Source organism: Acanthopagrus latus, chromosome 18 (genome assembly GCF_904848185.1).
Source record: "Acanthopagrus latus isolate v.2019 chromosome 18, fAcaLat1.1, whole genome shotgun sequence".
In the NCBI taxonomy this organism is placed as follows: Eukaryota; Metazoa; Chordata; class Actinopteri; order Spariformes; family Sparidae; genus Acanthopagrus; species Acanthopagrus latus.
The window spans coordinates 28,079,746-28,103,597 of record NC_051056.1 but is presented as its reverse complement, the minus strand read 5'-3'; the positions used below and the strand labels follow the sequence as shown (position 1 = coordinate 28,103,597).

The 23,852-nt window shown below is 40.2% G+C and overlaps 4 protein-coding genes across 6 annotated transcripts; 3 read left to right on the top strand and 1 right to left on the bottom strand.

Moving 5' to 3' along the window:
- The first annotated feature begins 397 nt into the window (after positions 1-397).
- LOC119007137 (ribonuclease-like 3) lies at positions 398-8,255 on the top strand. 2 transcript variants are annotated; one of them, XM_037076550.1, is made up of 2 exons: positions 398-421; positions 7,745-8,255. In XM_037076550.1, exon 2 carries the CDS (start codon positions 7,751-7,753, stop codon positions 8,183-8,185), a length of 435 nt encoding a protein of 144 aa, XP_036932445.1. In that variant the 5' UTR covers positions 398-421; positions 7,745-7,750; the 3' UTR covers positions 8,186-8,255. The 2 variants fall into 2 exon arrangements, with proteins under 2 accessions (XP_036932445.1, XP_036932444.1); XM_037076549.1 differs by lacking the exon at positions 398-421 and adding an exon at positions 7,103-7,213.
- On the top strand, positions 3,980-5,165 carry LOC119007138 (ribonuclease-like). Its single transcript, XM_037076551.1, has 2 exons — positions 3,980-4,126; positions 4,653-5,165. Exon 2 carries the CDS (start codon positions 4,659-4,661, stop codon positions 5,088-5,090), a length of 432 nt encoding a protein of 143 aa, XP_036932446.1. The 5' UTR covers positions 3,980-4,126; positions 4,653-4,658; the 3' UTR covers positions 5,091-5,165.
- Positions 8,256-9,432: 1,177 nt separating the features above from the next.
- Positions 9,433-16,594, top strand: LOC119007091. The gene is made up of 12 exons (XM_037076458.1): positions 9,433-9,950; positions 10,046-10,372; positions 10,490-10,822; positions 10,943-11,080; positions 12,172-12,233; positions 12,311-12,423; positions 14,099-14,217; positions 14,347-14,676; positions 14,781-15,149; positions 15,854-15,988; positions 16,311-16,351; positions 16,433-16,594. Exons 1-12 carry the CDS (start codon positions 9,908-9,910, stop codon positions 16,565-16,567), a joined length of 2,145 nt encoding a protein of 714 aa, XP_036932353.1. The 5' UTR covers positions 9,433-9,907; the 3' UTR covers positions 16,568-16,594.
- Positions 16,595-18,272: 1,678 nt separating this feature from the next.
- Positions 18,273-23,554, bottom strand: LOC119007094. Of its 2 annotated transcripts, none has more exons than XM_037076471.1 (7): positions 23,321-23,554; positions 21,123-23,048; positions 20,663-21,004; positions 20,202-20,546; positions 19,045-19,161; positions 18,682-18,749; positions 18,273-18,449 (listed from the first exon to the last, which is right to left on the bottom strand). In XM_037076471.1, the coding sequence occupies exons 2-7, from the start codon at positions 21,190-21,192 to the stop codon at positions 18,291-18,293; spliced, it is 1,101 nt and encodes a 366-aa protein (XP_036932366.1). In that variant the 5' UTR covers positions 21,193-23,048; positions 23,321-23,554; the 3' UTR covers positions 18,273-18,290. The 2 variants fall into 2 exon arrangements, with proteins under 2 accessions (XP_036932366.1, XP_036932367.1); XM_037076472.1 differs by having other exon boundaries at positions 18,682-18,746.
- Positions 23,555-23,852: the final 298 nt, after the last annotated feature.

The following is a 23,852-nucleotide window of genomic DNA, read 5'->3' as shown; positions in this document are numbered from 1 at the left end:
CCTGGCTGAGTGTCCGTCAACAGTCACCATTCAGTTTGGTCACCTGCATCAGGGCCATGCTTGACTTTCCTGCCTTTCAACAGCCGCAACAACTGAATGTGACTTTGAATCTTTTCCCTGTACAGTAAAGAACAGTTTAGATGTTGTTTTAACACTTATGCAGGCTGTAAGCTGCATGAAACATTATTTCCACGCAGCATGTAAGTTACCTGAAGCAAGATTAGATGTTGAACAGCAGTTTTAAAATAAGACCAGGCACATGGATATTATTATTCAATATTTCCAGTTTAAAGCAGAAGAAAATGGCGGCCTGATGTTTTCTGCATCTTACAACAAGTTTCCTTCTACTTCTGTTCCAGAGAGCTGCAACGCTGTTTTGCTGTGAAGCTCCAGAAATGTTTGGTGGACTTTCAGCAAGGAGGTGAGTAGATAATGACTGAATTTTCATTTTTGGGGAAACTTATAAATGAAATACATCAACAATTTTATAATGAATGTATAAATAAGTATTCTGATGTTTGTACTTTCACTTAAGTACGATTTTGAATGCAGGACGACAACGACTTAAAACCAAATTAAAAAACATTTTATTACAGTTCTAGGTAGAAACTGAACCCTCAAACGTGTCTCTGTGAGCCAGTTAACCTCTCATCCTTGTGGATTCACACACCGACATGTACATGGACATTCAGACGCCTGCTTCTGTGATATAATGCTGCTGATGAGCAGCAGACACCAGCTGACTGAGTAGAAAAATCAAAACCTCTAAATCAACAGAAACACCTGCTTCCCACCAGCAGATGGCAGCAGTGTGCAGAGAAGAAGTCTTGAATATCAGTAATTTGATTTATTGTTGGATACATATCCTTCTTTCTAATGAATCAAATAATTCAAAAGGCCATATTATGCACACTGAAGCTAAAATGAATAAAACAATTGTAAAATATGATTAAAGATACTTAAACTAGGCACTGATAGTGATATACCACACTTGGTGCCAGTTAGTAGATATTGCTAAAGGTTGTACATAAAGGTGCAGGATTGTCTTTGTGTATAAAATAAACAGAAATTATATTTGACATTTAATATTCTGTGTATAAGAGACATTAATGTTCAACACACATCATCCTCATAATGTTTATCAACCAGCCTCATGAGCACAAAGAGTCCATGAGTCACATAAGTAAGTGATGTTCAGGGAAAAAAAACCCTTTGACACAAATATAATCACATCCTGGCACAACACTGAAGTGGAAATGTTTGAAAATGTCAGGGGGACGTGATCAGTCTGACCAACAGCTGCACTGCAGTGGAAGCTGAGTGTGACTGTATGAGGAGTGTTTTTAGATTTCAAGGTGAAGACAAGATAATTACGATTTTGGTTTATTAGTTAAATTAACAGTGTAATCATCAGATTTGGTATTCAGACATGATGAGATGTTCTGATATAAATTCTGTCCTCAGTTGTCTTGTGCAAAAACAAAAACACGCTCGATTGGATGAAGAACTGGATAATTGATGAAGTGCATATATATGTGCACTTCATCAATTATTCAGCGCATACAGGCACAAATCTGTTCCATAACATCCAGCGGGTAATTAACAGTGAACACAAAACATGCACACTTTGTATTTTACTGATTCACTCGGCAACAAGCTGAGTCACTGTCTAGTCTGGTTACCATGGCAACCAGTATGCCACAGCAGTGTGTGTGTGTGTGTGTGTGTGTGTTGGTGTGTTTTGCTGAATCACAGGAAAGGGAAGCAAAAACAACTTCATACAGAATCTTATAACAGTAATAAAACATCAAACAATAATAAATCTGCATCTCTCTGATTTTTAAACTGGGATCTGGTTCAGCAGTGAATTCTTTACAAACTGTTTTAAATTTAAACTTAAAGTTGGACTTTTTGTTCTGTTTTTATCTATCCTTCTGTACTCTGGTTCGTTTTTGAGAAGAGTAAAAATGACCGTCCTGAGCAGAGGCTGAAATAACAACATCCTCTACAGTGGTGAAATTTAACTGAACTGAACTACAACTTTGAGATGCTGAGTATTTCTACTTAATACTATCATATACTGTTACATTTCTGAGGGAAATATTGTTCTCAGCTACATTCAATTGATTCAGATTTGATCTTTTACTGTTGAGGGCAGGATCTTTACTTGTAACACGATATCTGTAAGCTATTAATGATTTTACTTCAGTGAATATTTGTCGAGGTGCAGCAACAGAGGAAAACATTTTACCAGATGTGCTTTGTAAATGTCACTGTTAATGTGTTGAATTCCATTTGTATGAGCCATGTGCACTTACATCTGGACACTTTAGTATCTGATTTTAAATATTTTTTTTTTTCAAACATGTCCTCAGAAGTTTGCCTTTTTTAAGGCTCATTTAAGACTCATTTGTTTTCATAGATATTGTTATTAAAAACAACCTGAGCAAATCTGCACCAGATAAGAAATAACATAAATGCAACTAGTTTAACCTCAAAGAGTTTTGAGAGAGAATTCCCATCTTTTAAGAAATTTAAGCGCAAAGTGAGACTCAGAGTGGAGTGATGTAACGAGTCCCTGAACCCAGAGGGAGGAGACCTGTAGGCAGAACCTTATGGGCCGAGCCGGGAGGGTCGGAAGCTTCTGACTGTTCAGTGCAGAAATGAAGACTGAGACCTTTCAAAGAAAATGGTTTTCCCGAAATTACGGGATATGAGATCTTGTTCTTTTGAAATCCTGTGTTGCTCAAAACATGAAAATGTACATTTTGCTGCAAAACCTCAGAAGGAACGTTTCTTACCAAAGAGAATCTCCTTCACACTGCTGACTGTCATTGGTTGTATAGAAATGGAAAACCATTTCATTCTTGTTCAGTCGGTTCTGTGTGTGGATCTGAAGGTCTCTCTGCTGAGTTTTTCAAACATCCCAAACTAAATCTCATTCATCGATACTGGATCAGTTTCATATTTCAAAACCTGAGAAAACCAGACCAAAAGTGCCTGCATGGACAGTTTCGATTGGATTCAATTCAAGAAATGAATTAAACAAACAGAGGCCATGACCTGTAAATGTGTGATAACTGACTTGAAGACATCAAAGGTTGAGATCTCATCATCAGGTGTGGAAAATGTGCTTGACGAGATAAATACACACTCGTGTAGAAGCCAACAGCCAACGTGCAGAGAGCTGTTCAGTGCCTGAGAGCAAATTAGATGTGAGAGATTCGTGTGTGTGTGTGTGAGAAATGATGATCTGTGACCTTCGATCCTGCAGGCAACATCTGTAGTCCAAAAACATTTTAAATGCTGTTACAATTTAAACCTTGAAAAGAAGAAATGGACATTTTCTATTGTCCTGAAATGATTCTGAGATATAACAAAGCTCTGCTTGCTGCATTGTGTCATTAAAAGAGTGTTAAATCATTATATGAAGGGTGAGTTGAAGGAGAAAATGAAGAGGAAGTGACACAGCACTGTGTGTGGAAAAGAAGTTGTAGATACTGTGTGAAAAGAAGAAGTGTTCAGTCCGGCCTCGAGCAGATCACAGTAAAAATTAAATGTTGAACTGGGCTACAAGTATGGTAAAAATTATACAATCTGAAGTCAATGTGTTGAAGTTTTGAAAGCTAATGATGATCAGTAAAGAATTGGTGTTGAGCTGAGGTCATGAAAAAGTGTTGAAAAACTGATCATATATGAGGAGGAGAGGAAAGGCCACGCCTCCGCCTCGAACGAGACGACTATTTCGTAACAAAGCGTCATGAAACTGATAACAATCATCGAGGGGTTATTAGCCAGTGAACAGAGAGATGATGAGAAAATGTCCTAATAAAGACACAAACCCAAGCCGGCGTCCTGAGCAGGAGAGAAGTGTAATGAAACTGATAACAATCATCGAAGGGTTATTAGCCAGTGAACAGAGCGATGATGAGATGATGTCCTAATAAAGACACAAACCCAAGCCAGCGTCCTGAGCAGGAGTGTATATAAACTGAGAACACGGACTGAAGTCGGTTCTTCCACTCACTCGCCTTGAAGAAACACCGAGACTGAGAATCTGAGCAGCCTCAACATCGCAGAAAGGACCTCAAGAAATCTTCACCCTCTTCATCTCACCTCCATTCACGTAATTTAACCGACCTCAGCTCTTTTAACTTGATTCTTTATTTACAAGGTTTAGATTTTTAGAAATATTTTTGGATGATTGATTGCAGTTGAATTAAGTATTGCACTGTATGCTTTGCACTTGCTAAAGTCTACGCACTACTATCCCTTTAATTCTGGGTTTTTGCACTGACGGCTGTGTCACATTTCAGATTAATCAGATTTATATTTAACACAAAATTTAACACTTGTAATCTTAGTGTATCAGTCTTTAAGTATTTCAAGATATTTGTGTTCAATTATTATCTCGTATGCAAAATATATTTTCAAAAAAAGATTTTAAAGTCTGAAACTTTTATATTACAAATCTTTGTTTTTCAAGCTGATCACAACATGCATAATACTCAGTTAACACAGCCACTGTATCATAAAGTATATTTACTCTAAATTAGAAATGAATGGTAACCATGGCCTAAATACTGCGAAGCTCTCACCTTCACTGCCACAGATTCACTAACACAACATTCTCCCCACATTCTCTCCACCAGGGAATCATGCAGATCCTGTTTGCTGGTTTGCTGCTGCTTTCTGCGACCGTCCTCTCTCTGGATCCAAACGTCCTTCTGCATTACAGAAATTTTATAGAGCGGCATGTTGGGCAGGTGAGCCAGAACAGATGTGACCAGGAGATGGGAAGCAGACACCTCACCACGACCCCTGGCAGCAATTTGTGCAGGGAGACCAACACCTTCATCGGAGACACCACCAGCAGAATCAATTCCATCTGTGGGAAAGCAGGAGCGCCATTTGGTACATTCACCAAAAGCCTCCAACCTTTTCCCATCACCATTTGTAAACTGAGAAACCAGAATGCGCGGCACCCGCACTGTCAGTACCGCGGTCGAACTGACACCAGGTACCTGGTAATCAGATGTGAAGAAGGTGTTCCTGTGCACTTTGAAAGAGACATTGTAAGCCTTGGCTGATGTAACAGTCGCTGTCACTTGTTGAATAAAATACATTTGATTTGGTTGGATACTGAATCAGTGACTCTAATCTTGGCTGCCCACCGTGATGTGTCTGTCCAATAATAAATACACAAAGAAAACATGAAATCAGCTGGTACGTGATACTCTGAACCGACTCTGTCCTCATTAGGTCAGTTACATGAAGAGGCCAGTCAGCAGGATCAGCTGGAGGTGAATTTCCAGTGTTTGCTGCATCTAGAGGGCACATGGAGCACACTTGTATTCATGATAACTCACCACACACACCAGATATGCAATAAATATAATGTCAGTGTAATCCTATTGTGTGACTGCAGCATAACGCATAACCCAGGACAACAGTGACACCTGCTGGCCAGATGCAGCAACTAACAATAGAAAAAGATCTGTGTGCTTTAAATATGTACTAGTAATTCTTACATAGACAATATTTACAATATTTAAATACCTTGAATAATTTTCCCCATTTAAATTTCACACTTTATCAGTTCGACATGAATTGTTCAGTGTCAAATATCAGAAACAGAAATGTACATATGATCAAATGTATCAAAATACAGAACTAGCTCAACAGTTGGGAATCAGTCTTGACTGTGACAGAGAGACAAACACTTGATGTGTTACAGAGGTAACAGTGGCTCCAGATACCACCTGACTCATTAAAAGCAAACGAGGAAAGATTATTAGTTCTTCCACAGAGACACAAAGAGATGTGAAGACAAACCTCAGAGAGAGAGAGAGAGAGAAGAGTTCCAGAGGGGAAAAAAGAAATCGCATCGTCAACCTGCTACAACTCCACACACTTAATGTGAGTTCATTTAATTTAGAAAATAAGGAAATAATATAAAATAATACTTTTTGTGATAAAGAACCTGTGTGAGAGGGATCAGAGAGCTTCAGCAGAGTCTCTGCAGTCTGCCGGTGGGTCTCGTCTGCTTCTGCAAGAAGAAGAGGAGGCGAGGACTTCTGCTCTGAGGGATGATGAGGAGCAGAACAGTCAGATGATGAAGATGACGAAGGCTCGGGGTAAAGACACGATCAGAGCCGCAGAGGAGGAGCTGAGAGCTGAAGACGTCTCGTTCCTGCAGAACTACAACTACAAACACCTGGGCTTCAACATCTGGAACAAGATGAAGGACACGGCGTCCTACAGTCCTGTGGGTCTGGATCCCAACTCTGCTCATCCAGAACTCCTCCTGTCTGATCTGACCAGTGTTCTGGATAATCCAGAGAGTAATCCAGAGATAATCCCCCTGAAGATATTACAGTGAGGATGGTTGTGAAATCCTTGATTACATTTCCACGTTGAAGCAAAGTGTTTAAACTCCCTCTGAAGAGATCAGCAGTTAATGTCTCTGCAATGGTGAAACAAGTTTGTTAAAGATAATCTAAGCCTCCAGAAGCCAAGAGATACAAAATTGATTTGACAAAGTATTCACAAAGTATTCACAAGCCCAGATCCTCACTGTGGCTGCTCAACTAAAAGCGTCGGGTCTGAAATGAGCACACGAGCTCGACTTTAAAACGAGGGTGTAAATAAGGTCAAATCAATATTAATTCTTTCATCAGTATTTGTTTGGGGAATGATACACATGTTTAAGCCAGCGCTTCACTGCTATTCTCCTGGGGAGAGTACTCAGCATAAAGACTGACCTGGAGTTTCCTTAATGATAAAACAAACATGCAGCTTCCAAAGTAAGTTGACCCTCAATACCGTCAGTTTTAACAGGATATTATATTATGAGAGGAGGATTTTTCCATTTTGACAAAAACCTTAAGTGTGGTGCTCTTCTTCAAGACCTTATCCCACCTAGCATATGAACTGATGACGTGAGCTGATGGAAAATATCACATTTTAAAGTTGTATTTAATCCAAATGGCTTTTCTGCTGTTTATCAACTTTCCTGCTCGATCTGTTGTTGTGTCTGACAGACTTGGTCGAGATCCTGCTAATATTTTTCAGAACAGTGAAAACACACGAGTTTGTGCTGTCAGAGCCCTTTGCACCGCGTTGTTGGGCCAAGAAATCAAAGGTCAAAACTTCATCTATAAATGAATCAGCAGTTTTAGTCGATGTCACTGACACTGTGTTCGTGATGCAGGTAAGTACGCTTTTTCCTAGACTTTTTTTTTAACCAGCCTTCAATAGATAAAGTAATAGTTTGGATCTTGTGATCTGTGCTTTTATGAGGGACTTATACCTCGACAGTGTAGATGAGTGTCGGCTCTCCTGTGTGGAGAATCCAGTGTGCACTGAAACATGGACGTTGTATTGTTGAGGGAGTGAAGTGCCAAAGGAAGCCTGAACTATCCCTTTAATTCTGGGTTTTGTTCTGATGGCTGTGTCACATTTTAATCAGAATCATATGTTACACATAAAAAACTAAATTCACAGTTTTAATCTTAGTGTGTCAGTCTTTTAAAAATATGTTAAAATATTTCAAGAGGTTTCTTGCATCCAATTGTCTTGTATGCACAATATTAAAAAAAAAGGATTAAAGTCTGAAACTTTTAGATTATTTTTATTTACAAAAGAATTTTAGACCAACAAGCTGATCACAATATACATAATTCTTAGTTAACACAGTCACAGCATCATAAAATGTACTTACTTTAAACATTCTCTCCATCAGGGAATCATGCGGATCCTGTTTGCTGGTTTGCTGCTGCTTTCTGCGACCGTCCTCTGTCAGGATGCAGGCGTCACTCTGCGTTACAGAAATTTTATATCGCGGCATGTTGGGCAGGTGAGCCGGGACAGATGTGACCAGGAGATGGGAAGCAGGCGCCTCACCACGATCAGTGGCAGCAATGAGTGCAAGGCGACCAACACCTTCATCGGCGCCACCACCAACAGAATCAGATCCATCTGTGGGAGTGCAGGAGCGCCGTACGGTGGCACATTGACCAGAAGCCTCCAACCTTTCCCCATCGTTGTTTGTGAACTGAAAAACCAGAATGCGAGGCACCCGCACTGTCAGTACCGCGGTCGAGCTTACACCAGGTACATTGCAATCCAGTGTGAACAAGGTTTTCCTGTGCACTTTGAAAGAGACATTGTGAGCTTTGACTGATGTAACAGTCGCTGTCACTTGTTGAATAAAATACATTTGATTTGGTTGGATACTGAATCAGTGACTCTAATCTTGGCTGTCCACCATGATGTGTCTGTCCAGATCTGTCTGATCTCCTGTGCTGCCTGGTTGAATTTGTAGTTTTCTTTGCAGCAACATCCACATGTGTAGAGTTGCAGTCCACCACATGCTCATTGGTTTTGCTGATATTGAGCTTCAGGTGATTGTCGCACGTTGTGACGACGCTCTCTGTCAGTCTGTACTGCCCTGTAGCCTGAAATAGTCTTAAAGTGAAGGTCTCCAAATCAAACACTGGAATTCAACATGTATAGTTTCACCTACAGTCATCACCTTTTGTTACATTTCTTCATGAAGCTCGACCAGTTTGCTGTCGGCATCTAAAACTTATTCCAAATAGACTATTCTCTCTCCCTGCAGCCTCGTTATTTTGTCATCTGATCATATTGTGATTACAGTGGACGCGTGTTTACAGTCCACTGGGGTTAAAGTCTCTCCAGAACTCAGACTTGAACTGAACTTTGTTCAACAAACATCCGCTGGGATCGGTCTGGATGCCTTCATCATGTTCTCATAAAATGTGGCCTCTGCTTCCCAGCAACAGATGTCAGCACTGTCAAACTATAAATACACGAAAGTCCTGAAAGGACCTTCGAGAGCCATCGGGTGATAATAACTTGTACTGGTTGACCCAAATTCATTAAAATGATATTACAGGAATGTTTACAGTTCACAAGTTTCAAGGCCTCCGTAAGGTCAACTGACCCAGTAAGATATTTATTGAATCGATTGGTTGGAATGAACCCGTCGCCTTTATTCTCATCCAATCAACAAACCAGTGACGAGACGGCAGCAGAGTAAAGACGGATTGTATCAACAAAATAGGACACATAGATATCCAAGTTAACAGACCGTGAAGAAACAGAAACGGTAGTGAAAGGAGATCATGTGTTAAATGTTGGATTTTATTGACACATTTTTTCAGATTCAGTCACTCGGCTGAAGATGCTGATGCTGAAAGTCTCTTTTCTGATTTTTTTTTCACCCTGTTGCTGCACTCAGTGTTTGAACTTGGACATAATCTGACTCGTGATGACTGAGCCGACCTCATTCTGTGTTTCAGAATGACTTTATACCAGCTGAGGGAGGACACATTTCAATGTTTCCCTTCGTGTTAAACTTAAACCCACAGAGCAGTCATAAATGGGCCTCTGATGGCTTTAGGAACATCACAGCTGTCTGAATTCTCATGAATATTATCACACAGACGTGGGAGGTGACACGACTGAGATCAAATCTAGGAAACATTTCAGTTGGTTGTTCTGTCTTCTACTTAAACACGAGGATGACACCACACAGAAAGTTAATACAGTTGAGAAGCTGAATGTCAGATGTCTACGTTAAAATGTTATTAAGGTCTCAGGATGGAAACATCACACCGTCTGAGAACATGTTAATCACAGCGATGAGCCGAGTTTGCCTGACCCGCGAAGTCAAAACCAAACCGCTCGTGTTGTTTGTGTTCAGACTGGATTGACGTGGTCGTTTATTTTTACACTTTCGTGGGCAACCAAAAAAAAAACTCAGCGTGGTGACAGACCAGTCAGATCAAACTGTTCCCTCCCATCTCGCTGTTCCCCTCAAGATTAATCATCCTGTGCTGCAATCTAAATTAACGGCTGTTTCAGGTGGATTTGCGAGACGATGCTGATCATATTTTGCGTAGCTCTCGTGTTCACCGCTGGCCGTAAGTATGTGTAAAATATTCAGTTTCACTTCTCTTAAGTTTCAGATGGTATCACCTTCTTGTGGTCTAATTCTCATATCCACCTTGTTTTTCAGGATGCACGGCTGACAGAAGCTTTGTCAACAAGACCGTTGGTGTTGGAGAAGATGTGACTCTAACATGTCGCCGCCAGTCCAGTTTGTCAGGAGTCTTATTTTGGATTCGACTCGTTGTAGGAAGTTTCCCTGAAGTTGCAGCAGCTACGTATACTTTTGATGGTTCCAGCGTTCATACGAGCTCTCGCTTTAAAGCCAAACAAGAGCCTGGAACATTTGTTCTATATATTACCAAAGCAGAGCTGAGTGATGCTGCATTCTACTACTGTCAACAAGTTATTGAACTACGAGCCACATTTCTGAATAAAACCTTTCTGAACATCACAGGTAAACAGAGTGAAGGTGAACTAATTGATTCAAAAATGTTTTATTTTAAAACATGCATTCGTTTTTAGTTTTATTTTACATCACTAACATATTGCTCTCTCCGTCTCCTGCCACCAGAACCTGAAGTCACTGCCATCACTCAAGACTCTCTGTCTGCTCCGGTCCGTCCAGGAGACTCGGTGACTCTGCAGTGTTCAGTCCTCTGTGAAACGTGTCCAGGAGGACACAGTGTGTTCTGGTTCAGAGCCGGATCGGATGAATCTGATCTCGGTGTAATTCACAGTCACGGCGGTGCTGAATGTGAGACGAGTCTCGAGGCTCGATCTCCACAGAAATGCATCTACAGCTTCTCTAAGAACGTCAGCTCGTCTGATGCCGGGACTTATTACTGCGCTGTGGCCACATGTGGGAAGGTTTTATTTGGAAATGGAACAAAACTGGACACTGAAGGTAAAAAACATTCTTTAATCCCTTAGGACCACCTTCCACTAAACATTCACCATCTACCAGGAGACAGTGATGCTCACGTACTTTTACTCTTTGTCGATATCTTTCTTAATATTTCTGCAGCTAACGTGAAGGTGTCGGGTCGTTCTCAGAGGACCAGTACAGTTCTGGCTCTGCTGTGTTCGGCTCTGGCTTTAAGTCTGCTTGTTATAGCCTCACTGACGTACGCTGTCAGGAAGAAGAGGTGCCATTGTTGTAAAGGTAAATAAACTGACTTAACTCTGTCACATTACATGATTCAGTTGTGTGAACATAAGCAGAACAGAATTTGATCATTTGCTACAGTCGTCCCTGCTGACATGCACTTCAGCCAAAATATTGTTGTTTTAACGTTTCATCTCATCAACCTCATTTATTTTTGTTAATAGTTACGTATATAGAATTTAATGGCAGCAACACTTCATAAAAAGTTGGGACAGAGGCATCAAAAGACTGGGAAAGTTGGGCAACACTGAAAAACATTTTTAAAAAATAACAGAAAATAACTCAAAAATTTAATAAATACAGATTTTAGCTTTGATTTTGTTGTACTGTTATAATTACGCACCTGTATAAAAACAATGATGTCAACTTTAAATAAGTTCAGATACTGTTGTGATACAAATAACACGGCTTACATCTGCAGAACAGTTTGCAGTTGATGTTGGACATTAATATATAGTTTCACATGAGTAACCATGTTATCTAATCAAAACAAGATGTAATAAAATTATATATCTGTTAATTGGTTTCTAGTGAAGCTCACTGGCAACTTATTATCACACTGCTGATTTACAACAAGAGTCACGTCACTTAAAGAAAAAACTAAAATAAATCTTTTAGTGTTGCAAATGTAATTACAGTATTTACCCTTAAATTGTAAACATAATTAATAATATGAAATTAATTGCAAAAATATTTTTATGTCTGAAAATATTATTGTTTCTATATTTCATGATGGTTCAGATTTTTTTAAAGGTTATTTAACATTAAATATATAAATTCACAGTTTGTTTTTGGAATATTATGGATATTCTGTGTAAAGAAAATCTAAATGAAGTGATGCCATACAGTTATTGTTTTATTTATTTTAATGAGTGTGAAAGAAGCGTCCTAATGGTTGAGCTGGATAAAGTTTACCAAAAAGATTCACTGCTGTTTCACTTCACAAAACTGTTGATATGAACATTGTTCCTTTGCAAATAATTACATTCTATTTATTATTTATGTTCTACACAACGTTGTTCTTTTGACTCTGTGTTTTTAATACAATATATTTATTGTTATTCATCGTTTGTCCTGTTATATTCCAGCTGCTGCTGCTGTCCTGCAGACAAAAGCTGCATCAACCACTGATGATCAACACAGTCAGCGGGTAAGAAACTCACTGTAAAGATGAGATGTTTCTTCGTCAGCTGCCATCTCATAAAGTTTTATCTTATATTCCTACAGACAGATGAAGACTCTTTGATTTATGCTGCACCAAACTTCATCAGTAACAGCAGCAGGAGTGTCAGGAGAGCTGCAAGTGCAACCGAGGCAGAAATCATCTACTCTGTTGTCAGGTACACCGAGGGAGATATTTAACAGCACGTCATGTTACACTGAGACACAAACAATGTCAGTTACTGTCAGTTTTATTTATCTCTATTTTTGACAGACGGTATAATTTTTGCAAGGGTCAGAATTCAATGTGTTGTTTGTGCCACCTCTCTCTTTTTATGTACATAATTATATATTAATTTACAGCTCTTATGTGGAAAATCTATATTCAGGCTATCCTTGTCAGAAAAGGTAAAAATAAAAAACATTTCTGGACAAATAACCTGTACACAGAATAAAAGAATCGCTGTGTAAAACTGAAGAGATTAATTAAATAAATACTCTGACACATTGGATACATTTTGGCAAAGGTGTTTTTATTTTTATTTCAGCATCAGCTCGTTTAATATGTCTATAATATAATAATAATATACTGTGTGTATTACAAACAGACAGCTAAAACTGTTGTTGTTTATGTTATTAAACATTAAAACCCATTAAAACTATTTTTTTTTATTACAGCATAAAATGATGCATCACATGTTATCAGACTTTCATTCTGTGGTCCTGGAGGAGTTTGTGTGATTTTTGCTATTTTTCACCAGAATGAAGCAATTTAGGCCAAATACACGCTGCCTCATTATAAAACTTAACCCTCATGCAACTTATAGGAAACCACAGTCAGTAAAAAACTGCCATAAAAATATTAAAATATACAGAAACCAACTGGTGATGACACGTGTGGTTCGTGTCTACAGCTGCAGCAGTTTGACGTTAGTGCAACATCAGCGTGTTTGTTGTTCTCTGTTTTGATTGGCTGCTCACAAAACAACTTTAAAAGCTGCACATCACCTTCTGCTGTGTAGATGCTGCACTTGTTAAGTCAACAAAAGGAATTTGGCTTCTTATCTTCGGCTACATTTATCTGCTGTAGTTTCTTTATCTGAACATAACTGATAGTGTCCAATATTTATCACGCATCCCTAAATTTTAGAACATTTTGATAATAACACTTGAGTCCACTTGTAGAAGAAACCAAATGACGCTGCGTGTTGATATAATCACACGGGTCCATCTACAGGGTTGTTTGACAGATGCGGTGTGACACCAAAACGATCGATGTCCGTTGTAACATGCGTTAAAGTGTGTCAGCCAGCATGCGGGTGTTTAACTCAATTCTCAGGAAAGGGAAATGGCTTAAAACCGAGGTCTGTTGTTGTGCTTGTGCCCTACTTTATATAAACAGCCATTTCCTTAACGAAAGTGAGTTGAGAGACAATCATGTTTTCCATCACGCTGTTGAAGAAGACGCCGTGTCCATCACTGGGCTGCAACAGATTCTGTTTCATCTAATGATGCTCATGACCGACTGTTTGTTCATCAGCTCGTGTTGATGAATGAAACACTGATGTTTTCAGAAGTGCTATAATGTCAGTCAGTCTGTGTGTCCACCGCTTTGATCAAGACAAAGGTGTGTAGTGACGGAGGCGGCACAGTGGAAGACGTGAGGTTAGCTTTAGCAACGCGCTCTCTCTTGATTCAGCCACACGAAAAAGAATACCACGTCTGTCCTTTCGCTCGTCTTTTCAAACTGACCACAAAACCTCAGAAGTCATGAAGCTGCGCGAGAACAGTGACAGGAAATGTGTTGTTGAAACCAGCCTGCTGTGATAACCAAGGTGTTCTCACTATACTCAGGCAGTGCACCTGTTATATCTCATCACCTTTACTCTCTGAAAACCCAACAAGGATCCCAAACAGAGACAACATCAAGATGATCTGTTTATGGATCATGTCGCTTCTTCTCCATCAAGCATGTAAGTGCTGTCAAGCTATTTCTATGTAGTACACAATCAGTGTTTCTTTATTTTGTAGCAACTTTAACTGTAACTTCTAAAAGAATATATATGTGTATTATACCACTGATATATTCTCTTTTAATCCAGATGCATTGATCCCAGTGACCACAGTTCACCTTGGCGAGTCTGTGACCTTCTCATGTTTTTTCCCCGATTTGGACTACAGCAATACCCGAGTCAAGTGGTACAAACAGAGTGTTGGTGATACTCTGAAGTTGATAATTACGCTGATGAAAGCGAGTGAAAATACTGCATTTGAAAGAGGATTTCCTTCCTCACGATTTGCGACGAGCCACAACTCAACCACGAGCACTCTGACCATCTCAGAGACGATGGAAGAGGACGAGGCAGCGTATCACTGCGGCGTCTCAACCTGGAACCAGGATCTGTGGAGTGGCACGTATCTGTCTGTTAAAGGTAAGACGTGTCTCTGTATCGCTGTTGTGAACCTTTTAGTGTCTCAACTCTTTAATTACATGATACAGACAAATATTCACATTTTCCACTCTTGCCTGTTGTAGGAAACACTCGGGGGATGACGGACTACACCGTCGTTCAGTCGGCGACGGCGTCTGATCCCGCTCAGCCAGGAGACTCTGTGACGCTCACGTGTTCGCTCTTCTCTGACTCTGTGAAGACGTCCTGCGGCGACGAACACAGCGTGCTCTGGTTCAGAGTCGGATCAGAGAAATCTCACCCAAACATCATCTACGCTGAAGGAAATAGACGTGATGGATGTGACAAGAAACCTGACGCACGTTCTCCTGCAATGAGCTGCTTTTATAGCTTCTCTAAGACCGTCAGCTCCTCTGACGCCGGGACTTACTACTGCGCTGTGGCCTCGTGTGGGGAGATATTATTTGGAAATGGAACAAAACTAGACATTGAAGGTAACTGTATCTTTATTGTTCAACTAGTTTTCCCCTATTATTGGATTTTGTTTGTTGTAAAATTCAAACTATTTTTCATGGCTGGTTGTTGAGGATGTATTGAGGAGTCTTACAGTCTGATGAACGAAGCTTGCTCTGTAGTTTGGTGATACCTCATGGCGTCAAGACAAAGTTTATTTTATTTCACCATCGTCAATTTTGCAGGAAGAAAAAACATTTTGAAAGCTTTAAGGTTTTAAATAGGGCTGCATGATATGGTAAGTGAATGTATTTTTCATTATTATTAGAAATCATTGTTTTGGCATCACGTTTTTTTCATTTTCACAGGAAAAAAAGAACTTTACATATGTTGTATTCTGCTCCAAATTAATTTGCTTTTTACATCTGGTGGACAACATCTGTAAACGGGGGCGACTCTGCAGCACAACAGTTCTTTATCAAAATGCTGTTTTGGCACACACTTTTACTTTTATCACACAAATTGCAGCTCCTGTAATTTGGATATCGCTCTAGGCTATATTGTAATTTCAATAATAATTTGATTAATTGTGCATCCTTAGTTTGAAGGTTAACAAATAAATAAAATGCATTTCTTTTAGCTTGAGCAATGTTTGGCCAGAAAGCACACGTCTACATACAGTCTCTGTATTTTAATAACCTTTTAATTTCTTTTACTAAATGTCATTCTGTTTTTCATGGTTCAGGAAGCAGCTTGCGGTGTGATCCGGGGTACAGTATAGTTCTGTTCCTGTTGTGTGCCGTCGTGGTTACAAGTGTGATTGTTCTAGCCGTCCTCATTTACACCATCAAGGGAAACAAGTGTGATTATTGCAATAAAGGTAATAGAAGCTTCCCCACTACGTCACCAATTATTGAGCTAATGCTGTTTTGTGATTGTGCAATTTGTGAGAGTTTTTTAAATATTTTAAAATGAAAACTATCAACAGACCGTGAGGAAATAACGATTTTAGAAATTGAGCCAAAGACGTCTGGTGTTAACTGCACTGTAAGGCAGCTGTATTTAGCAGTAATTAGCAGTGATATGCTTCCCTCTATTTATTTGGAGTGACCATTGACAAGTGGCTAATTATTACATATTGTACCAAAATATAATTGAGATATTAATCTTAACATCCTTATTGATATTTTTTTATACTTCAGCTGTTTCCCTGCAGGAACGTGTTATACAAAGAAATTTAAAGGTACAATCGTCTTACAAATAATTCAACATGCATCTCGGTTGGTATTCATCATCTCACATAATTTGCAATACATTTCCGCAGAGAGGCAACGCTGGGATTCATTCTGCTGCCGTCTTCACGATGATGAAAACTGGCAGTGGTGGAACGAGGGATGCAAATGCAGTGGACAGAAAGAGGATCTACGCTGCTGTCAAGGCTTTTGGGTTGGATCAGTAAATTCACAGTGGCGTCATGCTGTGACGGGGATATTTGTAAGATATGGTCATAATTTAACCTTGAAATAAACGATCAGATTACAGAGTAAGACATTAAAATATTCAGGATGCTTCACTGTGGCCTCCTGCTGTGGCTTTTTGTCCCTGAAACCTGATCAGAGCTGCTGTAAATCACCTCCTTACTTTATCGCCTGTTTGGAAAAAGCTTCTCTTGGTCTCAGATTCTGTGTCCATTCCCAGTCTGGTGTGCACTGGGAGGCGGCACAGCTCGGTGACCACCCGTGATCCAAGGTTGGCAGACCCAGTCAGCTAATAGAGCCACGTAGCTCCACGGCTAACTGAGCTACCTGCTACATACAGCTAGTCGCTACAGCCCAATAAAAACAGTAAAGTGAGTGGTAGGAAGCAGCTGTGCTTATGGCAGTTTCTGACACATATCACCTTTATTTCCTTCATCCATCTTTGCGGCTGTCACATTGATACTTTACTGTCACACTTCACATCAGTGTTATGTTGGGTTATTTTTCTTCTTAGAAAACAAAACAAAACAAAAAACTCTAAAATCAGGGTCCTAGCAAATGTCCAGTGTAATGAGTTTAATGTGTAATGTGGCCATCTGTTTTTAAATAAAGTGATACTGTTGTCATAGTTAGCACAGTGATGGTGCTGATACATATATAACAGGAAACACTTACCAGTCATAATGAAAAGAACAAAACGGAGTCAGTTCTGATCCTGGTGCATCTTCATGTGGCTAACTTTCTTTAGAAACAGAGACCACAGGGCAGGAAGTCTGAGTGTTGTTAAAACGGAGGTGTTAAATGACGTCAGTGTATAAAACGTTAACTCTTCTCGTGCTAAATAGCTGATGTTGGTGTGACAGACTATCAGGAGATGTTGTGCAGTGTGTGGCCACCAAAAACCACAAGGGAGGTTCTGAATATAACTCTGCTAATTCAGTGTGTTTTTAAATTTATACTGGTTACAAAAAGTAAATGTTGTGGTATCCAGGAGGGGAAGTCAATAATTTGCTTAATGCTAATTTAGCGTGGGCGGTGCAGGGGAGCGAGCAGCCAGGTGGTGGCACTAACAGAACTTTTTAGCCAGGCGTTTTTGCCTCCGTTGTCTTTGTTCTTCTGTGTTTTTCTTGTAATCTAAAAAAGAAATCTGTCTCGCTGTTTGTTTTCATTTGCAAGATTTACCAATGAAATGAGAAAAAACTAGCGAAATAATAGCAATGGTGTGTCATTAATGGACACATTCTGAATGATTTACAGTGACCTCTCATCCCCTTCTGTGGAAATAATGAGCCCACAGTTTTATGAAATACAAGCACAAACATCATAACCATCATCATAGTGGATTCACACATATGCCACAGCGCATCACACATAGGGTTTTCACAATAAATGAAAATAAAGAGCAATAAACAGTTAAAACGAGTGGTATGAAAGTCACTTTATTAACAGCAAACTGAGCATAAAGGAGCGGTCGAGTTTGGTTGCAAACATCTTTTACAACAGACGAGTCAAACGCATAAATTGTCTCCTGAGACACAGTTCATCTTCCGCCTGTCTCACAGGCTGACGTGCCACAAAATGAAAGAGCTTAAAACAAAAATATATTTGAAAATAATTTATGAAGTGATGTGAAAGTTTACACGATTGAGGCGACAAGAGAGATGACTGATGAGGAGTCCGGTTCTCCGGGAGGCCCTGCTCAGCCTACAGATGGGGTCGGGGCCGTGTGTGTTGCTCTGCTCTCACAGCGGAGTAAACACACTCCTGTGGCGACTCGCTCTTCTTCTTCTTCTTCGTCGCTCGTTTCACTTTTCTCGATGAGAAATCCAGCGCTGCGTAGTTTACTGCCTCTGCATCACCATCCTGCAAACAACAACTGTCTGTCAGTGATGCACATCTCACACATTTTGCAGTGTAGCTTGTTTTATCGCAGATTGTAACGTGATGTGAGAAATAACACCTTCCCCGTCACTCTCGGTTATCTGTACAAGCCTGTGGATGATTTGTGTAACCCGAGTTATTGAACGGTTGGTTGTAAGACTTCAGGTGTGCAAGCGAACAGAGACGATATAGTCAGAATGATGATGATATTTACCAGGTCAGGTGATTGATCCACTGCCGCCCCGTCATGTCCAGGATGATGGGAGGCTCCGCCTGCTCCTGCTGATGAAAGCAAAACTTTTTAATAATTCTAACAGTGATCATCTCGTTACAATCTAATGTCCAGCTGGGAAACCTTTGAGTCCTCAAACACTGTCGCACTCTGAGTACACCGCCAGGGCAACAGAACTCCCTGATGGCAGTAAATTATCTTTTCTAGGATTCAAAGTGGCGTCAAGTCAAATGTAAGTGACATTTCTTCATATTTTAGTGTTTAAACAATGTGCAATATTCAGCAATGTGGTGTCATGAACATGCAACGCTCCCAAAAAGTCCATGTATATTTAAGAAAACCGACCTTTGCAGTGCTCACAAACTCTCCTTCGACATACGCAGAAGATCAGGACGGTGATCACGGAGACGCAGCAGGCCAGCAGCACTCCGAGCACCGAGACAACTGGGTCCACTTCTGATCCTGGAATTTAAAAAAGAAAATGTCAAGAGAGGCACTTAACACTTTATTCATGTGTATTTATTTCAGCTGCCACCTTGAGCAATATTAGTAGAAACCCAAAATGCATAATGTAATCAGAAGTATCCGCCTACCTGCAGTAGTGTTGGAGAGTTTTTATTAATCATTTTGATTCCGTGCTCATTATAGAAAACACTTCTTAAACTAACATGACCTGTAGAGTACGTGTGTGTCTGATAACTGTGATTCTTTTTGAGGCTCTGGCGCCGACGGTCTGGACCTCTCACCGGGACAGTGTGGCCATATCGAGTCCCGTTAACAACCGTGGAGGAGACGGAGTGAACCGTCACTTCATACGCTAATAGATGGATCGGCGTCTACGTGACCTCTCAATAGTCTAACCTTTGCAGTACTGATCAATAATGGATGACAGAGAGCGGGAACAACTAAATGGATTGTAGCATTCAGATAACTAATTGCACTATTCTAGGATATATATCAAACCAGCTTCAATAGTTTGAGGGGAAACTTCATCTATTGTCAACTGACCCCCATGTTGATGAAAAGTAATTTCTGGAGCTTCACAGCAAAAAACAGCATTCTCCAAAACAACTGAAGTCAATCAGGAGAATTCATTTTAAAATGAATTAAAACAACAAAAAAACCCAAAAAAAAAGAAAGAAGAGGAGACGATATGAACTGATTCTACTCGCCTGCTGTAATCCAAATCTCCAGAAGAGCAGAGATCTGAAACTGATTAGAAAATAACTTATTTACACCATATTTTAAGAAACCTTCACTGTAGCTGCAGAAATCTTTTCAAAAGTCTTTTCAAACCAGCTTCGTTCTGGAGCCATTTTATGTTGTTTCTCGGTTGTTTTTACATTTTAAAACCTGCTTCAGTTGTTTAGAAGAACTCAGTAACTACTAAACTCCACCTGTCTTTCCATCAGCATGAAGTTAATGAGTGAATTTTCACTTTTGGGCACAATTTTCCTTTAAAACATATAAATAATTCAGCATTAAAGACTTTAAAGACGTACTTGTGTTTACTTTGGTTCCTTCACCAAACAGGATCTCTCCACATGTGACCACAGCACAGTAGTAGGTCCCATTATCAGATGAGTCTCTGACAGTTTTGGACAGACTGTAGACGCAGCTCCTGTCCTCTCGGTCACAGCTGCTGTTGCTCTGAGGGTAAATGATGCTCGGATGAGATCCTCCTGATCCCGCTCTGAACCAGAACACACTGCGTTCACCTGGACACTGGACTCTGTCCTCTTTGTTCCTGGGGTGAAGTGAACACCGGAGAGTCACAGCGTGGCCCGGCTGGACCGATGCTGCCGCCGGACTCTGCTCCACTTTGACAGACTTCTGCTGATCTCGATCTGTGTGGTTCAGTTCAGAAAAACCAAACTAATTAACAATCTAAATTATTTTCATGCCATTCAAACACAGTGACGACTGTAACAGCTGAACACATGAAAAGTATAGAGATATTTACCTTTCACAACCAGGAAGGTGTCGTTAACAAAACTCACTGAATACACTGATCCAGTCTGACAGAAGTATGTTGCTTCGTCGTCTTTGCTGACATTTCTAATGCTAAGAAAATGACTGCCCTCTCCCTCTTTGACACTAAAACGTGGGTTTTTGAATTGCTCACTGAGTGTTAGCTGGGTATGAGTTCTTACAGCAATTGTTTGGACCGTATATCCAAGAGGGAGCTTATACCAGTAAAAGAATTTATTTTCCTTAGAATCTGAACATTTCAGGGTAACATTCCCACCAACATGAACCACAGTCAGAGAGATCTGCTGAGGAACCTCTGCTGTCCGAACGAGGTCTGAAGAAAAGAGACAGACAGAGACACAAAATCATCACAAACGTGAAGCGTCAAACATCAGAAGGATTCTCACGGCGTCACTTTACAAACAATCATCCTGTATAAAACGTGCACTCACGCTCAGTACTGAGGAGAATCAAAGCAGCCAGTCCTCCGATCATTGTGGTGCAGCACGCTTCTCTTGTCATGTCTGCTCACGCAAATGAGGAGCTGTAACCCCTCCAGCATCAAAGTCTACCAAGTGGAAATCATTGTGATTGGCTGAAACACAGAAATCTCACCTCCTCCTAAATATAGCAAATCATTTTAAACAATGCTCGCATGCACATAGAATGTTTATCGTTGCTTTCTTTTACTGATGTACTTCTTAATATTCAGAATGAGTTTAGTTTATGTGAGAAGTTAATTGTGGTTAAAGTTCAGGCAGCGTCTTTGTGGTCTGAGTGTTAATTGGTGTCTTTTTCAAGAAGAACATGTGTCATGTACACCTGTAGCTTGTAGCTGTAGTGGACTCAGATTCCAACCTTGTTTAAAACCTGATAATCAATAAAACCTCTTCTAAAAGAATCTATGTTGGATCCGATTGCACGTCTCTGTATCTCACTATCACCAGGGTAAATGTTAGCTGCGTATGTTTCTGCAAAACCACATATAAGTTTAAGCTGCACGTTCCTTTATTTCAGTTTAGGCACAGAACCATGTGGATAGAGGATAAACAATCATGGTTTTAAATCTTTTGGTCGCTACAAACGTGGCTTACGAATGTCCTGAAATCTCCCTAAAAAACACCCACTTCCTGCCACAAACACAGCTCGAGATCCAAAGTCATCGCGGTTTAAAATGATAAAAAAAAAAAAAAAAGAATAAAATAAAAGAAATATCCTGTATATTAGTTATATTTATTGATCCCCCTCAGGACAAATTCACAGGTAACACAGCAGTACTGTTTGTTATTTCTCAAATTGGTAGAAGGCTTGTGGCTTTAGAAATATCAGGAGTGATGATGGCAACACATGAGGCACAGGAAGGACGGAGAGAGAGAACAGGCGCTTGTGTTTTTACGTCCACCACAATTTCCCCCAACTGCAGGTGAACGGTATCAAAGAACCAGGAAGCGTTTTTCTGTTTTAAGTGCGCTCTGACTTTCTTTCTGGGTTGTTTGAACAAAAAGTTTTTTCAGAAGAGCCAGACTGGGCCGACTACTTTTGTCTTCCTTGTCTCAGAAAACGTCTATTATAAAAATGGCTATTTGCATTTGTTTGCGGAAAACAACATGCAAAACCACAAGCTCAGATACCTGCCTTTGGCCAACCGCTGGAGCTTTGTACTCAGAAGACAGGGCTCAACAGGAAATGCAGTGAGGTGAGGGTGCAAAGAAAGAAGAGCAGCAAACAGGCTTCGTATAGTTTAACCAGCGTACCTGCCTGTGTGCTCATTTATTGTGTCAAGCATGGTTTATGCACATGTGTAGATTTATTCACCACACGTCTTTCTTTCTCCTTTACATGATCGGTGTCGCGCGAGGAGCCGGCACGTGTCTTTGACCTCTTTCCATCTTGTGATCAGTAAACTTGAAGTTGTGGAGGAATCTCAACAATCTCTCTGCTCACCAAACTAATCGTCCTGTTCCAGCCCTCCCTCATGACTCCCTCAGCGCCTGCTCTCATTGGCTGAAGCACCTTGCATGGCTCCCTGACACGTCATAAAGAAGCTTCGTGCATCTACAAGCTCTCAAACCAGCAACAGGTGCCTTTATAATACGTCTGTCTGTGTCGACCTGCTGCGTGTGGATGCTTTTAGAAAACTGAACAATGCACAACTAACCTCTTGTTAAATTGATTAAATGAATTATCTTTATTTATGCAATACATGTTGAGATGTTTTTCTACATACAACAAAGAGCTGAACTTCTTCTCTCGACAGTCAGTGGATTTCACCCGAACAGAAGTCGTATCATTGCTGCCGTCGTCTCTTTTTATTTTCCTCCTCGTCTTCATTTCCATCGTCGAGACATCCAACAGTTCACCGCCACTGTGCCGCCATCCTGAAAACAGTGGTTTAGATTTACGACGTGAGAGGTTTATCACAACACATCTCAGATTTATGTGTTTTAAAATATTTGAGTTTTAAAACAAGGTCAAATTTGGCGTGCTGGATAAATACTGAAACACAGCCAAGACATCTCTATCCCATGATCAAGACGAGCACAAATGATGAGCACTGTGAGGTTTTCTGTGATGTCATGGAGCCTTGTACTGGAACAAAAACTACAAATATATTCAATGTACTGAATCTTTTCAGTGTGACTAAACTCACCTTCAGTCTCTCGAGAAAACAAGGATGCCGATCACAATCACGCAGAGACCCAACAGCATCCCGAGGATGATGACAACAAGCGGCTCTTGTCCTGATTGAGCTGCAAAACAAAAATATACATTTATTATAACAAATGTTAAGAAACACTGGTCTTTTGGTTCAGTACAGCTGGACCGACTCTGGTTTCTGCTGCTTTTTAAGATCTACGAAAAAGCAGGAATAAACCGACAGATTGTTTAAGCGTTACAGAGTATTTTTTGTTTCCTAAACCTGATACAGTGACAGAAAACTATCTCAGAAAATATGAAGTGAACGTTGTGTTGGAGCTGAACAGTATGATAGTTTGCTCCAAACAGGATTTGAACCCCAGCTTCTTGTGGGAGAGTCGTATATACAGGTTGTTGATGAAATGATGAAATGATGGTTCTGATGATGCTGAAATGATGCTGTTGGGTCTCTGTGTGATTAATCAAGGCGCCCGGCTCGACAGACGCTGTCACCGGACTTTGTTGCACGGAGATAGATTTCTGAT

Coding starts and splice junctions, on each gene's coding strand:
- LOC119007138 (XM_037076551.1), top strand. CDS start 4,659: ATGCAGATCCTGTTTGCTGGTTTGCTGCTGCTTTCTGCGACCGTCCTC.
- LOC119007091 (XM_037076458.1), top strand. CDS start 9,908: ATGCTGATCATATTTTGCGTAGCTCTCGTGTTCACCGCTGGCC. Junction 11,081..12,171: donor GAGGTGCCATTGTTGTAAAG/GTAAATAAACTG, acceptor GTTATATTCCAG/CTGCTGCTGCTGTCCTGCAG. Junction 14,218..14,346: donor GCTTCTTCTCCATCAAGCAT/GTAAGTGCTGTC, acceptor CTTTTAATCCAG/ATGCATTGATCCCAGTGACC.
- LOC119007094 (XM_037076471.1), bottom strand. CDS start 21,192: ATGACAAGAGAAGCGTGCTGCACCACAATGATCGGAGGACTGGCTGCT. Junction 19,162..20,201: donor AGGAACCAAAGTAAACACAA/GTACGTCTTTAA, acceptor TTTAAATTCCAG/GATCAGAAGTGGACCCAGTT. Junction 18,750..19,044: donor AGTTTGTGAGCACTGCAAAG/GTCGGTTTTCTT, acceptor TGCTTTCATCAG/CAGGAGCAGGCGGAGCCTCC.